The sequence below is a fragment of the Elaeis guineensis genome, chromosome 6 (genome assembly GCF_000442705.2).
Source record: "Elaeis guineensis isolate ETL-2024a chromosome 6, EG11, whole genome shotgun sequence".
Taxonomy (NCBI): domain Eukaryota; kingdom Viridiplantae; phylum Streptophyta; class Magnoliopsida; order Arecales; family Arecaceae; genus Elaeis; species Elaeis guineensis.
In genome coordinates, this window is record NC_025998.2 from 122,781,844 (window position 1) to 122,801,445 (window position 19,602).

Here is a 19,602-nt window from a genome sequence, read left to right on the forward strand (position 1 = left end):
TTTGGCCCCTCTAGATTGATTATTTGAGTTGAGTTAGTTAAGAAAATTCTTGCTTCTCCCAATCGACTCAATAAGATATGATCTACCATATCTTTTTATTTTCTTTCCCTTTTTTTTTGGTTAAAGTCCATCATGTCTTTGATGAATGCCAAATGCTTGCCCCTCTCGATTGTGTTATAGTGAGCGGACTTCTTTACTATCATCCAAAACAGGCCTCATGACATGGTTTCCTCAAACTAGATCTGCGCAATTTATGGAAGAGCCAGCTAACATGGAAGAGCCAGCTAACATGTTAGGTTTATTCCTAAATCCAGGTTAAATGTGTAATAAATTGATTCTCCTACATTTTTGTATGATTTTAGTCCTCTTCAAGATAGTAGAGACAAAGGAAGTTTTTGGTGTCATGCGTTAGTACCTTGCACACATTCATTTACCTAATGCCCACTAAATATTAATATAATATTTAAAATTGACCAAAAGCGACATGCTTTGCTTATTATTGATTTAAACATAAGCCAGTTAGGAGCTAATTCAGAAGGAATCAATTATTGGTAAACAAGTTGGAAGGACAATGGTTCAATACTGAGTTGCATGTTAGAAACTTCATCTCAAAGAACTTTGGCAAATACTTTAGCTTATGATGTGGAGGCCTTGCACTATTTCAATATGAGACCAAGGTAAATATGAAATCTTTTACATGAAGTTTTGATTTTTTTTCGCACAAATTTTGCTTAAGAAAATACATACCCGCGAGGTATTGTCCACTCATCCCTCTATGAAACATCTAAATGCATGTTGTTTCTTAACAAGAAAAAAAATATATATTTTTTGAATTATTATTTATGAAATATGGTTTAGGTCACAGGAAAATACTGCCAATACTGAAAACAATATATGCATCAGCAATATATGAAGGTTGTCATATTTTGGACATCTCAATTGCATCATTACTTCTGGAATGCATATCGGCAAACTCGCATGCCTCCAAAGTCGACATATTTTAAGTCAACTCAAACTATAAATATAACCTAAGATATAGATTACTTCAACTACTTATTTAGTCCAATGATGATTTTTTTTTTTTTTTTTTTTTTTTTTTTTTTTTTTTTTTTTGTGGTAAGAGTCACTGATGATTTGATCTGTCAACAAGCGACAGGAATACTGAAAACGAAGTCATCCCATTTGGGTGCTAATAAAGCAGAAACTGAAGGAGCTATGGGCACGTCGAACTCATTATGATTGGAAAAGCCAACATATAACAATATAATAAGAGGTTCAATGTTCCAAGGCATCCAATTAAATAGACTGGAAGAACAATCCAGTACAGATGTTAGAGCTTGTTTAGTCCTTTTGAAACAGGTGATGTGACATTTTAACTACATTGATCGAGATAACCACATTGGAGATGGCCTCTCCAAAGAAAGGAGAAACTTGTGGTCTTCCGCTGGCCATTTGCATCGAAGTGACTCGTTCGGCTGAAGGCCCAACAAACCCATGACTAGCCGGACATGAACTCAAAGTCTGTATATTAATAGGGAAATAGAAATGGTATTGAGAAGCAAGGGCGGCTCAACACATATTTAGACCTAGAGCTAAATACTAGAAGTAATTTTTTTAATTAAAATTTATATAATTTTTTTATTAAAATTTTATTTTTTTATCTTTTTGAAATGTAAAATTTTTAATTAAATTTTTATAATCAAATTTTTTTAATATATTTTTTTTCAATTAATAATATAGCCAATTCATTTAATCTTTCTTGAGACATTGTTAATTTTAAGTAAAATTTTATTAATTTTAATTTTGAAAAAATTCATTCTGCTGAAGCAATATTTACTGAAATTGTTAACATTAGTCTAAAAGCAATATATACATTTGAAAAAGAATCGAATCTTCTTATATGACTGAGTATGTCCATTGAATTGTTGTCTTTTACTTGTATAATTTTTTTAAAAATTTTTAGCTCTGAAAATAAATTTAAACTATCAATATCAGAGTAGTTAGATTAAGGCAATATTCTTTCAAACTATTATTGTCTAATGATTTCAATTTTTTATCGCTAAATAGAAAATCAAAAATATTTTTATATATTTTTAAATTATTCAAATCTACTATGGAGGAAAAAAATTGCTTAATCTACTATATATAAGAAATAATCAATTCTAAATGATTCTTCAAGAAAAAAGCTAATAACTGTGGAAGCTAGTGATCATGCGCGCGGACAGAGAGAGATGGCGAGATAGCAAGCTAAAAGCGGTGTTGGAATGATTCTCCTCTCTCATCTTTCTCTATCTAACTATCTGTCTTATCCACACGGACAGTGTACCAGCACACGACTCAGCCATTTACTCCCTCTCCGACTTTTTATCGCTACGGAGATGCGCATAGAAATTTGTAATTTCCTATGCTGTATTCCAAATCCACAAGTACAAAAATCTCAGTGTGGACGGCAGATCATTTGTACTCAGAGAAGTTCCTACGTGGGAGGTTTGGTTTGCTCGGAAAGGAAGCAAACCAAACAGCCATAAATGCTTTATATTGGAAAGTGAAGAAATAGCTCTTTGGGAGGCCGTACCCTATAATGGTGGCGTGCCTCTGCTATGAGGAGAGCTAACCCCGAAAACCACATAGCTATTAGTGGGAAAAGAGGAAAGGAAGGCTACCCATGGCTTGAGATTGTTTGCGATTAAGATACTAAAATAGTGAAACCAAATGGATAGTGGGGCCTAAAGCAAGTGGAGGCCTAAAGCAAGGACTTGTTGAGAAGGATAGTCAACATATATATTATGGCAATACACATACGTACACTTATGTATTATAGTGACTAAAAAATATCATAGTTAACTCTCAAGTGCTGCAGCTTTCATCCGACTTTTGGGCTCTGTACATATTGTATATTTCCCTCACTACTTTCTGCGTGGTACTTCATGTGTTCTGTTTGTAAGCTGACCATGTTCTTTGGTTTGTACTTTACATATTATGTTTGGTTTCTTTTATTTGTGGGATACTGTAAACAGTTCTGACTTTTTAATGTAAGCTTCAAGCTCCTCTTTTATCAAATATATATATAGTTAATAGAATTTCATAGACTATTGGTGTTTTGATAGAGGTGTCAAATTTACCAGCCGCTTTTGAAAGACACCATGGACCAAGTTAGCTGTTAAACTCCATTTTCAAGTTCCTTTCATCACTGAAAGACAAAGTAGATATGTTTAATTACAATGTGAGAACTTGCTACGGAGTCTTATCAGTGATATCATAAAGGACTCAACTAATCGAGATTCAATTTTGTCTCAAGCTGAGTTCACATACAATAACAGCATCAACCTCTGAACAAGATTTTCACCTTTCGAGATGGATAAGAATTGACATCATCGCAATCATTGGACTGGTACCTCCGCTAATATCAAGCAATGGTTCTGCCAAGGAAAAAGACTTCAACAGATCCATGATGAAGTCAAGAAGAAGATTGTTGAAAGCAAGAAGCCTTGCTAATAACAGCATATATCAACTGCTCAACAGGATTATTGTCTTTCGAGGTCATTTTAGGGTGAACACCACAACAATCATTGGACCAGTACCTCTGCTAATATCAGGCAAGGGTTCCGTCAGACGAGAAGAATTTTCTTAACACATCTAACAGATTTATGACGAAGTCAGGAAGAAGATTTTGCTGAAAAGCGATAAAACCTGCCAAGCCTATACAAGCTAGAGGTGCAGGAGCATTCACAAAGCACCTCGGACCATACTAAATCATTGAATTTGTGAGGGAGAAGGCTTATGTACTAAGCTTCTCCTCCTCTTTACCGAAAAAAAAATCCACTAGTTGTCTACTATAGCCTATTCTTCAATGTTGCTGACCTCACACCATACTTTGAAAGGTAGATCAGATGTATGCAGTTAATTTCTACAGTAATAGACTGCTAGGGATGCATACAAAAGACCAAATTATGAAACGAGTACATATTCAGGTTTTGCTTGTCTGATGCTCCTGTTTTCTTCCTATAGTCGTTTCAAAAAAAAATGTGGACTTCTTCAGATATCACTTCCCCACCTTAAAGCTGAAGGAATCAGGCAAGTGTTCTTTCCCACAACCATTCTTGCAATTTACAAAACCACCCCAACTAAATGAAATTCAGGAAAATCCACAGCCATCATGCCAGATTCTTTTTATTTTACAATATGATGTCATCCTGTTCAAAATTTCTATTTAACGTGGTAACTCCATCATAGATGCACACATGTTTGATGAAATAATGAAATAAGCAGAGGAGCTACCATCAATTATAATGACTATCCATTGTCTTAGAAGCTCGCTCCAAATACCTCACTAAAGCTCAGTCATAATTTCACATTTACTAAACACGTACAATATTTCCAGTCCTGAAATAGGCAACTTTCATAATTTTAGTTGATTAATTGTAATGAAATATATCTTAACAGTCCACATGATTCGAAACCTGAGTTTGACTACAAAATGCAATATATTTATATCAGACCCATCAAACCATCTGAATTCCTAATAAAAAGAATCTAAACGCCTTTTTGTTTTGGGTACAAAAAGAATCCAAATGCTTTATCATTTGGGACAAGCAAATCATAGCATAAAGAGATTCCATAACAGGTATTTACATTCGCTTGCATGTCTCTGACATGATTTGTGTTTCACAATTACTAGTAGGATCAACACCTTCCACCCTTCCTCTCTAATTTTATTGCTTCGTAAGACATCATTACTTCTTTAAATTTTGCCTCTGCAGCCTCTGCAAGAAACATCATTTTATCTTGTCAAAATAATTAAAACAAGACAATCTCAAAGTATGCGAGGATGCGTTAGAAACAAGCCTAATGCACATGGAATGATAGATGGATGCAGTAGTATTTACCTTTGTTATCCCGGTTCTGATCTGGATGGTATTCCATAGCTTTTGCTCTGAAAGCAGTCTACAATACAAATTAGAGGGAAATATCAGATAATATACAGTCGTAATCTTCCCATCTTCCCTAAACTGCATAGCTTGTAACGAGAGAAACTGGATTATTGAGTTTGAATGTGTTAATTGTTTGAAGGACTTCACACCAACAAACAACTCTAAAGTCCAGCTACAAGGCAAGTATGACACAAACAAAGTGCTAGCACTAATATTTGCATCTTTTAGTTTGTGTAGGAACAGCTCATCTTTACTTTGATGAATAATGACACAAGTGGATTAGAAGTAACATTCCATAAACAAAATTAGATGGATGCAACATACCAAAGACCTACTTCATTAGACTATAGATGCCAAACAGCCAGATAATCACTTCCTTTCTACAATTACTCTACACTTAAAAAATGTCTACTAAAGGAGGCAATCCATTTTGGGTCCTCAAAAAGTTTATTGTTTGTGCTATTATCGACTCAGACAAATTTATTTCTCGAAAGAAAAAAACTCCAGAGGATTTTGTATCATTCGGTGGCATATATTCTTCAAAACAAATTATACCGGAGTTTTCTATAGAAATGTAGTGTACAAAGGCTAGGGGAAGGATGTAATCATTTGTAGCCAAAAAGATGAAATCATCTTAGGGGAATAATCAGCTCTTGTTGGGACAGGGTGTACTCACCCAACTCAGATCCCTGTTACAGGATTAGGTCTAAATTTTGGCCCAACCTCTAAACAGCCATCAATTGGGTTTGGCCCAGATCTAGGTATGTATAAAATTGAATTATTCCTCAAATCTATGGCTCAAGTGTCTACTGGGTCTGTATGAGCTCAGGGTTCACCTACTAAATTGGTTCACATGCAAAAAGATGGAGGTAATAAATGAAAGAATTGATAATAGTGTACAAAGGCCGAAGGCAAGACTGTTGCATTGGAACCTTTACATGGGAGGTGATGTAAAAGAAAAAAGTGGGTGGCAGTGAACAAGCGAACCCAAAATTATTATCATGCCTCATATGAAAAATTAAAGATGGGTAAAATTATTTAATCAATTCTATAACCAAAATATATCAGTTAAATTGTTGGGTTCAGGTTGAATTTGGGTTTGCATATTTAAGTTATAGGCCTCTCTCTTTGCATGTGCGCAGATACATGTTTTTGCACAAGCTCACATTCATGCTATAGTGTATGCATGAATCTGTCTTTGTTTATGTTCATGTTTGTGTGTGTTCGTATGCTCCATTTTGTAGTCAAGAGTCATGGTGTTGTAACCATTCACAATCTCGTGAACTCCAGCATTTAGCTTCCACCTCTCAATGGTTCCACTGTATCTTGAAAATGTTGTTTATCCCTACCACAATGTTATTGAAAGCAAATATACTAATAAATTCTATCTTTCCGTATTATCTCCATTATATACAATTACACATACATACTTTATATATGGTTGCACGCGCGTCTCTCTCTCTCTCTCTCTCTCTCTCTCTCTCTGTGTGTCTGTGTGTGTGTGATATAGTAACTGTATTCTTATATCTTAAGGGAGCAAAGCTAGAATGCTTTGAAAAGCATTTGGCCCCAAGTGCTTCCTAATGAAAGTTAATGAAAGACCTCTCAAAAGATAATACATTACACTCTAAAAATCATTCGTTTTGGAGGTCACGTATCTATGTATCAATGGACAAAATATGACCAGAGAGGAAAAAAGTATGTTGCAAACTATAAAACTTAAAAGTCCAAACAACTGATGTTGATATAAACATTTTACAAGATATACTAAGCCCATTCAAATGCATTAAGGCTACAAATCAAGTCGCTGTATCATACCAAATTGATAAATAGGAAAAAGACTTCAAAAATATGGTGATTTTGGTTTCCAACCAATTTAGACAATGTGGATCATGATCATTTGTGTAAATTTTTATTTTGAGAGGGTTGTCATTGATTTTCATGGGAAGTATTTGGAGCCAAATACTATAAAAGGTATTCTAGATTTACTCTTTTAATGGGATAAATATCTAGTATAGTTTTATATGAACCAGTGATTGCCAAACTAATCCGAGCTAGGCAGTTCGCCTGGTACCAAACTGAACTGACACCATGTCAGAACAATTTAGGGGTTCGCTCGGAGAAGGGAACCAAATCCTCTTCCTGCCCCCCCTCTCCCTATTCGAGGATTTTGATGGCATCGGATGCTACTCATTCCCCCTCAGATGCCATCAGTAAATTCCTCTCTCTCTCTCTCTCTCTCTCTCTCTCTCTCTCTCGCTTGCTATACTAGGGTTAGGATTAGGGTTCAAAACTTGGCCCTCCGCTTTCCTCCCTCCCTCCCTCCTTAGGATTAATGTTTAGCTCTCAGCCCTCCCCCTTCCTCCCTCTCCCTCCCCCTATCTCTCTCTATTCCTCTCTCCATTAATCCCTCCCCCCTCCTTACTTTTGGTATGCCCAAAATGGCACGGCATGGGCCTATATTGTACCAATGCCAACTGGTACAACCTCCAGTACCAGTTCAATGAATCTTGACATAAACATTTGCATACGTTCAACTTACCCCACTCTTGCTTTTCCTCTCCCATATCAAGTATAGATTGATCCCACCCTCCCCCCACAAAACCCAACCTCTTCTGGTCCATAATAAGTAATAGCAATCAAGGAGGCCTCTTCACACTAACAAGTGCTCTAAATCACCGTTTTGAGCTTGTAAATTGAAATAAAAACAAATATGAGCTTATATATTGAAAAGCAACCAAGGGTGATAAAAATAATTATGATTTTGACTAATATATCTTGAGACTCAACACTGCAATTATGTGGATTGCAAATGGTGATAATGGAGTAAATTAAAAGAAAAAAAAATCTCCAGGAATAGTGCTTAAAAAGTCATACCTTAATCTCAGCATCAGAGTATGGTTCTGTCCTTGACCTATAGGAAAAACGAACATGATATATTAAACTTCAAAGTAATAATAGAAAAACATGCATCAAGACCAGAAAAGGGGAAAAAAAAAAGCATACATTTTCCCATGTTTAATTATTTTAAGTCATTTTTTTTTCTTTTACTGCAAATCTAGGATATAGATTGATATTACAGATAACTGTAGACTTATACCAATAATATCAGATGGCACAGAACCGATCCTGTAGTGATCCCCAAGCATGGACTAAAAATATAAAGGTGAACTTATTCATTAGCAGAAATTGGTAGCCCCCTTTAGTTATAATCTAATCGCAGGCCCTTGCCAGTTTCCCATTCACAAGGCTTAGATACTCATCCTTGCCATGACAGGTGCTTATGAATCCACATATGAACCCACAATGATTTTTTTATGATTTCTTGTTCATGATTATATCCTGTTTTCTTTGAAATACTAGTATGTGCAAGATGTTTTATCTCAACTAGCTATCCTACATTGATGCCTTCTCTTTCCTAGTTTACATATCAATCAGTAGCAACTCTGATTTTGCTAGTCAAGGACATGCATCAGTCCCTTGTCTATATATTGCTTGTTCCTTGGTAGCTTGGGCAATGGTATGAGGAATATCCCCCATTGCAAATTTGTAAATAACTTGTTATCATGGCTATACCTTCCTGCCTTAAGTTACAAAGTAACTTCACTATCATCTATTCTTCAATATGAAGTGATGTTTTTTTGTTTTTTGGTGCAATTTCACAGCCACCTATTTTAACATTAGATTTAAACATTTGATGATAGATTTATTAAGTTTTCACAGCCATAACATACACTAGATCAACTTTTTTTTTATTATTATTTAACAGGTCAAGCCATTGATTGCACTACCCCTCCCACTAAATTACCTAATCTGATATTTTTCAGTTAGCCATTGCACAGTTAACTTAGAAAGTTAAAACTGTAACAACAAAGAATGTCATGATCCTAACAAAGTTACATAATGTGAAATTTTTGTAACTTTTGTATTCCCATCTGTCACAAACCAAAGGATACTACTGTAAGTCTGTAACTAACTTCTCTCTATCTATATACTTAAGAAATTATTGTAGCATTTCTTTCAATACTATTACAGTAGTGGCATTGAATGCCATATAAGAGATTCAGATTCCAGCAGAACGTCCCATGGGATATCGGGATGGGGTACCATCCCATGTGTTGGAACAGACTGTCCTGCTAGCATCCCAGCATCCCGATTGGGACGTCTTGGGACATCCTCTATCCCAAGCGTCGGAATGGAGTGGGACGGCGACGCATCCCATTCTATGAAAAAATCGGGACAGCCTCATCCCACGGGATTTAAAACCTTGCATATAACCACAGATGTTTTATGCAAACAAGTTGGGTGAAAAATTTTGATCAGGGGAAAGATTTAATGGCAGCAATCAAGAAACAGTTTACGGTATCCTAACAATAGGTGAAGAAATGGTTCGCCAAATCAAAGCATGAGGAATTTAAAGCTGAGAGCAGGAGCATCAGCTCTGGCATTGAACAAGCTTCGAAGAAAAATCAGACCTCAGAGGAAGTTATGACATCTGTGAAAGCTGGCAAAGCTTATAATGATTTTGTCATTGATGTGAGGACATGAAGTTAGTTTTATAGCCTTGTCTTGGTAATTTTTGACTCATAATCAGAATCCAGGCCTCATGGATGAGATTCAAAATTAATTAATGTGATTTTAAAATTATCACACACGTTGTAATCAATCACATAGCTTCCTTTGTTTCTCTCTGACTAAACATGTGTTGAATTTTGTCTGGTAAAAATAAATAATGAAACATTAATACATAATAAAGTTTGTGTTTTATGGTAGAAATTTCCTTACTTCCATTCTTCTTGGACCTTCCTCACGCCTCTTTAATCCTTCTCTCTTCTCCAATTTCCTTGGAGATTTCTTTCTTTACATTCATTCTTCTACCTTTACATGAGATTATTAAGATCCTTTCTTGTCAGTTCCCATATAACCATGTTGATTTTTTCATGCTAGATTGAGCATCTGAACCAATATGTCATGTCAATCTCCCTCACCAACATACTTGCCAGATATGTATTTAAACAAATCATAGCTTTTAACTTTAAGATAACATTAACTAAGAATTATAAAAATCATATATTATATAGAAATAAATGAAAGAAGCAAATGTAAAAAAGAGAAGAGGATAGGATGAAAGTCTCCAAAAAAAAAAAATCTGTTATTTGGAAAACTTACAAGAAAAATTATAATATCAAAGTTTTCCATTTTAAAATGATCTTTTTAGAATGTTTTAGGATATTGGATAACTATATTGCTGACAAACAACACTTTTCAAATGAAAATCCATGGTTGCCTTGCTAGACTCCAGTTTTCATTATACTTGAATTAATTCATATAATATCTGAGGAAGTCAATACACAGTTGCTGATCCCAACATGACTCGGTTCAAACTTGGTACATAATAGAACGTCTGGTTCAGTCAGGTCAAGCTGCACCTATGGTCTAGACCATAGAAGGTTGGTCATGGACCATAGTTGTCAAATAGCCGAGGCGACAATGGATAATAGACTAGCCTCTAGCCTAGGTGGTCCACTGGGCATCTAGGTGATCACGGAGGCAACAAACTTAGTAAAATTCACTCATTTATTCTTTGATTCAAGTTCTTTGTTTCACAATTAGATTTCTGAACCATTTCAATAAGTAAAATTTTAACATAATTCAAGGTATGCATTGTGAACATAAACAATTAAGTCTCCTTCAAGATAAATTATAATTTGTTAAACTTTTATTAAATTTATAATATATTTAATAGAAGCAATAACAAATATTATTGTTCTTTCAGCTCAAGTGGTGGAGTCTGTCGACCTTCCTTAGTCATCTATCTTCATAGAGATTGGAGCTAAGGTTGCTATTGTCTAATCAAAGATCTCTGTGGTTACTTGTTTAATACTTAAGTTTAAGTTAATTTATCTTTTTAGATAGCTTTTTTTTTTTTTTGAGGTTTAGTCTAAAGTTTCTCACTCCCTTATTGGTATATATGTGTCATATAAGAAACGATTGCAAGAAACTACTTCATACTGTATATATGTATGTGTATGCATCTAGGTGCATATACATGTACGAATTATAGTCACACACACACATACATGTATGTATGTATGTATGCATGCATGCATGTATGTATATATGTATATTTGGTTTTTACCTTATTTATTTATATATAAGAATTAATGTTACATTTGTAATAGATGCATTCATATATAGGACACATTCATTCATATATGTATATATAATATTGATGTAGTTACATTTATATATGCACGTATATTTGAATCTTTGTATATGTATTTGTATGTATGACTGATGGTCAAGGCAAGGCTGGCCTAGGCATTTAGAGGCCTATAAGTCTCCTAAGCAGTAGCCTGGGCACCGAGGCAACATCCCATAACAATCATGGACTAAACCCATTTAGACCACAATGCCATATCTACACCAACACATGCATATCCATGTCCATGTGCATGTGCATGCATGTCTGCATGACTTTGTAAATTAGTCTATCATATTTGACAATTTAGCGTCTACTGGAGATATCCAAGAATTAGTATCAAAGTAGACATCCAAAGCCAACATTAACAATGAAAAACATTTAAACTTGGCCTTGCATTATGCATCTTCAACAAATGTTACCCTCACTGCCACTCCCCTTATTAAAAAAAGTGACATGCATAAATGTGTTGAAGTTTTAAAATCAAAAATTTTGTACCATATAATTCTCAGAAAGTGGTCAAATTTTGTTGAAAGATTTCTATGGAACACTGAATTCATCAAGCTAGGAAAGTTTCAAAATGACTAAGTATTTTCTCTAAACCCATAGAAGTGTCTAGAGCCTTATAATTCACACGTTAGAAAAGTGTTAGCTCTATCCATTCCTCCACGTAACTTAATTATACACATTTTTAATGAACTTTGCAGTATGAAAATCATTCTTCTTTTGCTAGGCTATTTCACAAAGTATTGCTAATTCCAAATATTGTTCATAATGCAGAGAATAAAATCTTCTATTGATGCTAAAATAGTCAGAGATTTTTTTTTTTCTCCAACCTTCATTTGCATAAAGTTTTCCATAAAATGGCTACAGAACAGTGTTTTTCTTTAACCTTCAGTTATATAGAGTAAACATATGTTGCATATCATGTAAGTCAGCAATCAAAGATCTACATCTACCATGTAGAACATTAAGGAATAAAAGCTTAGTAAACAAAAACATGACATGCGACTGTTGTGGTTTCATGCTGTAAATATTATAAATGTGATCAACACATCATGAACACTAGATAAAAAGAACTTGCCTGATTACATGGATTAGCCAGTATCTTGTTACAGCCTCAAATGCAAAAAAATAAATAAATAAATAAAAAAGAAAAAAAAAGGGTTACTATTTGAATATGTCAGCAGTTGATACCTATCAAGACCCAAGACTGAGTAGTGATGCGACATCAAATAGTTTCCACTTTCCCTTGGAGTGAATCTATAATTTGTTCTCCTATCTTTGTAAGATGTATCTGTCTTCCAGTACCAGTCATCCCTTTGGAAATGCTGATATGCTCCAGGACCAGGATTACTCCATGTCTCATATCTCTTCTTATACTTGCTTCTTTCTCTGTTAAATACACTTTGCACACGCCTTATCCGTTCCTAGGAAAAGCATTAGTTTCATTGCATATCAGTAAAAACTCCAAATACTAGTCAAAAGAATAGAGAAGAAAACATGGTTCGTCAAGAAGAGGTCGTTACGAACTATGTACAATAGCTCACTCAGACTGCATAAAAATAGTGGAGATGATGAAAATAATAAATCATGATTATTCAGAGTTGAAACAACTAGAAATACCTCCCAGATAAGATCAAAAATTTAATAACATATTTTAGGGTACGCAGACGCAATTAAGAATAAGAAAATCAATGTCTTTCGAACAAATGGACTATAAACTGTACATCCACAACAACACCAATGTTATGGACCAAAATATTCTACAGTCATGTAATTGAAGTTGGAAAAAGTCATGGATTTAAAAACCACCGATGGGGATGATACCATCAGTACTGTACTAATTTGGTGCAAAAGCAACACCAAGATGAGTACTATGTTGACAAAACCTCAAGATGTACTTGCTTCCATGCTCGGTGCCAAGGCCAGCATAGCTAGAACAAAACCCATTCCATTCAGTAGGCTTTTTTTTTTTTTTTGGGTCAACCATAGGAACAGGATGAACTGGCCATCCTGATGGGTTCTGACTGGTATGAACTGGTACCAAGGCCGGTCGGTTGGTACCGTCCTGGTTAGGACAGCAAATTTCTTTTAAGAAAAGGTGGAAGGCCATTTTGGCTGACCCAGAGTGAAGTCTGAAAGACAAATCTTCAAGCATTAAACCTGATTTAAAATCATAAAAGATAATGAAAGATAACATGCTAAAATTATTCAACCAAGAAATATGGAACTCTAGTGATGGGATTAGGGAATAAAATTTATCCTTATGCTAAAGGAAATTCACTCTGATGGTTGATTTTGCTACAAGACAACAATGCCAATCAGATCAATACAGTAGGCAATTAGATGAACTTCAATTAAATCCATATTCACATTGCACATCAAAAAAAAACAAAAAAACAAAAAAGATGGACTTAATATCCACGTTACATATAAAAACCCAAAAAAATGGAAAAACCAGCAAGAAAAGAAAGAACTTCCAATCTGCATATTAGTACAGCACTGATACATCCCACGATCCCGAGAGCTGGTATGGTACATGTCGGTGCTGTACCATTCCTGGGAAAAACCAGTACCACCTTGTTGAGTAAATGGCTTAATATATTGGAGGACCCAATAGGAACAAGAAGACTCTTCAGAGCTAGGAGGTGAGGGCAAGATTTTGCAGGAGGAAAGGGTTGAGGGCTCATCCAGATACAACAATGTCTCCTATCTTAAATGAAATTGTTAACATTTATGTTTAAGAAAAAGACAATGTCATTCATGAAGTTGCAGCTCTAGGAATAGCAACTAACTCTTTTCCAAAATTTTTCCTCTAATATTTCTCCAAGAGCTGCTTTGTTGGTTATGGATATGCATCAAGAGGGTTGAAAGACAGTGGTTTAATAACCATCTACGATAACAAACCCTAGTGATGAGAAGAAAGGGTTGTTGGCCTTGATTTTGCTAATATAAGGTTAAAACTTGCTTCTTGAGATTAATGATAAAACTATTGACTAATTGCCTTTTTTCTTTCAGGTTTCAGGTTAAGTTTCTACTAAAATAATGAAAGACAACCTCAAATGATAAGAGTCTCCATTTTTCTTATTGAAAAAAGAACAAAGTATGTAGCCTGGATGTAACTTCAATGAAAATACAAATGAGAGTGAGGCCCCACATGAAAATGATAGCCAAGATACACCATTCATTATCTTAGATCCATCATATTTAAAGATCATATACTTAATCAAGACATATGGTAGAACTAGACTACTAGATGATGAAGAAGTGAGGAATTTGAACATGCTACATGACTAGCCTATTACTTAGTGAATTGAGAGATTATATTGACAAAACAAATGATGTCAGTCAGGCCTCCATGTCCAAGTCCATGATAGGCTAAGATCAGAAACTTCAGTTTTTAGGTATAGATATGAATCAGTTTCAAATTTTACATAATTTTACATGGGATCAAATTCATGATTCAAAGAAACCATCTAGCATTACATAACTTCCAAAGGTCCAGATTGAAATAAAGCAACCAATCAAAAAGATACAGAGGAACGAATAAAGAGAAAAGAGAAGAACAGAAAATTCATTGATTTAAGGCAAACAAATCCTTCTTCATTGTTTCTTCCTACTTCCATGGACCATGAAGACTCAAAACTAAATACTGACACCCGAAACTCACCACCAATAGAGACTTTGACTCAAAGCAGAGATAAGGAGAAGAAAGGAAGAAAATGGCTCAGCCAGATGGAGCAATCTATCATGCTTTCTTTTCTTTCTTTTCTCTTCCTTTTTCTCCCCCTATTTTTTTTCCATTCCTCCTTCGTTTCTCCACTAATTTTCTTTTCTCCTCCTTTCCAAACTTACTGTGCACACAGGGTGCAATAGGAGACCACAGCTCCCTCTGAATCAATTGTCTCCTCTGACCATATATTGGCTGATTTGGATAAATGTGGTTGCACAACTCAAAAACTACAGCAACTCTATCAGCAGAGATCATAGGTAATTTCTGATCTCAAAAACTTGTCCCAAGACACCAAAATGTTTAAAAATAAGCCATTAAAAAAATACTGAAAATGGCAATAAGACCCATAAAATTTAATTAAAGATACAGATTTAACAGAAACTTGAACTCTGAAGGTTAAATTTCTAACCATAAGCTCCTAAGTAAACCAAAGGTCATATTGTAAGACCCCCAATGTTATCTACTTCAGAATGTTGAGCAATATTGAAGGTCCAAGCAAACAAAAGATGGATGTAAGATGGATATGTGGTTAACCTAGAGAATACACAGAATGACACATTAGATTGGCTTGAAAATGCACCAATTTAGGAAAAAGAGATGGAGATTATAGAGAAATAGTTAGGGCACACACCATAAAGATTCGAGAAGGCCCTAATATGAAGGTGCTTGAACCTATGCTGAAGGTCTATATAGAAGAAGGGTCATGTAGCATCGCAAAGCATTAAAGGCTACATGATTAAATAACAAAGATCCAACTCAGATCTGATTATATCTGAGTCAGCATGCAAAGGAGAAGAATATAAATGATCAAGAGAAATAATAAGAAAAAGACTAGAAAGAATAGGGAGGAAGGAAGAGAAAAGGAGGAGGCCCAGCAGCCAACTTTCACTCCAAGTAAATTTCCATAAATCCAAAACCGTATTGCATTGACTCAATATCTCTACTATAGAAACAGCAAAAACCTAATACAAATCTAAATCCCTAGACTATGCTTAGAAGCATTAAGCTACTTTTCATGGGTACTGTAGCGTGAATAGTACCATGAACAGTACCACTACAGTAACGTGAATTATTTAAAAAGATCGCAGCTGTAGATTAACAGAAATCCACCAAAGGTTAAAAACAAAAAGAAATAACAGCAAAAAAATTTAAAACCAAATAGATCTGTTCTTGATTTGGATAATCTAGAACCCTTTGGATGCATCAAAGGGAAAGCCAACACTGATACGGATGGAGGCTGTGAAAAATGACTAAATAAAGGTTGCAGTTCCACCAGAAGTAACAATTGATGGTAAAGACTTGCAAATGAAAATTCAGAAAGCCAATTTCAAAAAGTTCAGATAATATTGGATGATTAAGGTTACGATATCATTGTCTATTTGCTCTTGCATGGCTCTTTTTTAGGCAAATATGGTTGAGACTCTAATATGTTACCAACACCAATAGTGGGCTACTGGACAATTTTAATTACAAGACCAAGTAGGATTTGCCAAACCATGCAGCTGAATGGAAGATCTCAAATTAGTAAATTATAGTGATTTTCTGAAAAATAGGCCCTCATTGACAATACATTGTTGTTTTTGTGCTTAGGATGTAAGAGTGGGCTACTGGACTATTTTAATTACAAGACCAAGTAGGATTTGTTAAGCATGCAGCTTAATGGAAGATCTCGAATTAGTAAACTAGAGGGATTTTCTAAAATATAGGCCCTTATTGACAATAGATTCTGCTAAGATTTATTTTAAAGCTCCAACTATTATCTTGCCACCTACAGATGCAGGAATGATCTTAGTCTTTGGATTTTAGGCAAAGTTCACCGTCTCAGTGCCGGACCCCATACCAGTAAAATCCTATTATAATGTTGGTATGCAGTATGGTATAGTTTGATAGTGTCGATATAGGGTGCTGCAATGTTACCGGTATGATATTGAATGGTACGGTATGGTACGCCAGATCAGGTAGTATAACAAACCATGATTTTAGGAGTTTGAACTAGGAGTTAGATTCATGCAAAACAAATAATTTTCCATCGATAATTAACAAGCACAGCCAAAAATTGAATTTTGACATGTTCAAGATGAAATTCATCACAAAAAAGATGCCAAAGCAAAATGGTAATGCATTGAACAAGAAAGCAGAAAATAAACTGACCACTCTCTCCATCTCTTCCTCATACTCCTCTTGCATTCGACGGTTGTATCTATTCCAAGCTTCCTCCCTGTAACTTCCACGATTTGAACTGCTGGTTGAACTCCTCCATGATGAATATGACTGTGACCTGTTAAGCTTTAAAAGCAGCAAAATGATCAAAGAAACTAGTAAGTGGTCTGACTAAAAGGCAGCATGTACCGGTTAAGAGTGGGATTCCATTTGGATGTCCAAATGCTATCATAGAGAAAATAAACAGTCATGTTCCTAATTAAAAATATATGTACAGATTAGAACAAGGCTTCAGGAAATATATGACAATCTACACACAGGAAGATTTCAGAATTCAGACTTATCACTAATTCTAGATTACCATGAAGTACCTGAAAAGAGAAATTGATTCACCAATTTGAATCCAACTAATTATCAGTGAAGAAGAGGTTCAACTTTTCTGTCCAGTGCTTTGAGGTTTTCATATTGTTTTTTGTTTTTCTAAATCATAACTATATATCATCTACAGGGGCACTATTAGACATCTTATTGTTAGCTATTCTTCTGCTATAATTTCAAGCATTACCAATCAACTATATGTCAGACTAACAAAAATGAAGTTTAATCCAGACATGCTGTGAAGAAAAAATCTGTGCATTTCAGTGTGTGTGTGTGTGTGTGTGCGCGCGCGTGTGTGTGTGTGTGATTCTTCCAAAGGATAGCCACAAAAAAAAAAAAAGCATAAAACCAAAAGATATAGAAGATTTGCCGATGCCTGGGAGGTGTTGAACTTGGGTTGAAAACTCAAAGGAGGAAGGGTATGCAGGTGCAACCAATTGTAGTAAGGTAAAAACCCCACTATCGCACATACAACACAAGCGTGGAAGGTAGTTGGAAAAGGAGCAGGGGTGGTTCAGTCTCTTCCAACACCAAAAAAATACACCAGTCTTGGCCAACCATTCCAAAGATACAGCTCTCACACTCACTTGCAAATCCTAGAAATCCCCCAAACGGGAGGAGAGAGAGAATAGAGAGAAAACAAAAATAATTCCATAAGAGAATTCTCACTAATCAATACTTCAACTATCTCAAGTATGATTACAAGAAGAGTCCTAATAAGGGTATTTATAAGAAATAGAGGAAGGCCTTTTTCTTCAACCTTCCAATACGGGATTCCAAGTCCCATTCTAACTCGAAAGCCTAACTGCTAACTTTCTTAATAACATTAAGAGTTCTTAAAAAGAAAATTGACAAAAATCAAAACTCCCTAGAATTTACTGACATCATACTTTTCTAATTGAGATTGGAAAATAACTAATCATCAAAAAGTAATCATGTCCTGAGACCCATGCTGCCGGGACATGCACCCTTGCACTCCAGTGTCTTACTCCCCTTGGTTGGCGAAAACTCAGCCATAGAGTTTAGATCTTCTTGTTCTTTCTGGTCTTCATAGTAAAATGATAGGTTGGCTATATTGAATGTCATAGATTGCAATTTTGTCTTAGAGCTTTCATTACTTTCATCTAGCTTATCATCAGTTTAAGGTTCACCGTCTTGGTATCGGACCCCATTTCAGTACCATCATATTAGTATATCATCTTATTAATGTGCCAGTATGTCCGATATAGAAGCTTATTCGGCGTAAGGAAACTCAATATGTGCTGCATACCGCATACAAGTTTGATACCGATACAGCACAGTATGGTCAAGACGCATCAATACCAATCGACACAGCAAACCTTGCATCAATCTTCATTCCAATTAATTTTTGCATCCCACAAGCAAATAAGGTTGCACTAGAAAGCGTTCGTAGATTTGATATAAGCCTATGAATACTATCAGCTTCAACTTTCTTGCAACACGATACAACACTTTCTGGATCATCATGGATGTGGGAGTCAATTTTGGATGTATTGGCAACATATACACCACAGCCCCATAGTGTGGTAGTACTTCCTTTATGATGTTCCCATGATTCTCTGAAATGTAGGTCATTCATTTTAACATCCCAGCACATGCTTCCAGGTTTGCCAAGACACAAGCATATGTACGGCCATGAATGATCCCTAACTGCTTGAAGTACTGATCCTTCCAGTAGTGGTGAACGATAACATGCACCAGCATCCTCATCACTCAATATAAGATCCTCTAGTTCCTGTGCAGAGGTGTCTGCTGACTCCAGCTTAAGAAGTTGAAGTTGCAATCTTCATTAGCAGCTGTGAAGTTCATTGGCTCCAGAGGATTCCAGCGCATTGCATTAGTTTTTGTCTTCATATAAAAGTAATACTCAGCTGAAAGAATCTGGTGATCAGCTTCAGCCATTCCTTGGAAGAAATCACCAACTTGTTTAGGATAAATAGAAGGAGGGACCTCAAAAAAAAACCTAGATTTTCGGACAGCCTCTTCAACTGATGGAAGGGGTGCTTCTACTTTTTCTGTGCTGTAATTAACATATGCTTGCTTGGCACACATGTTGGCAAGTCTCTGTGTCTCTGCAATCACAAGACCAAGTGGCTGACCAGTATATTCAGTAAGAAAACTAGCAGAGAATGGTGCAGTTCCCAAAGATACTCATAGACCCAATGTTCTGTCCT

General features: G+C 35.4%; 1 protein-coding gene across 1 annotated transcript in view; it reads right to left on the reverse strand.

Annotated features, from left to right (window-relative positions):
• Positions 1–4,397: 4,397 nt before the first annotated feature.
• LOC105060071 (uncharacterized) overlaps positions 4,398–19,602 on the reverse strand; it is a 30,721-nt gene continuing 15,516 nt past the window's right edge. The window contains exons 3-7 of the mRNA XM_010943663.2: positions 17,021–17,155; positions 12,331–12,563; positions 7,809–7,845; positions 4,887–4,944; positions 4,398–4,763 (exon numbers count right to left, since the gene is read on the reverse strand). Coding sequence (XP_010941965.1) covers positions 4,684–4,763; positions 4,887–4,944; positions 7,809–7,845; positions 12,331–12,563; positions 17,021–17,155 — 543 coding nt within the window. The 3' untranslated portion in view covers positions 4,398–4,683. The remainder of the gene's footprint in view (positions 4,764–4,886; positions 4,945–7,808; positions 7,846–12,330; positions 12,564–17,020; positions 17,156–19,602) is intronic.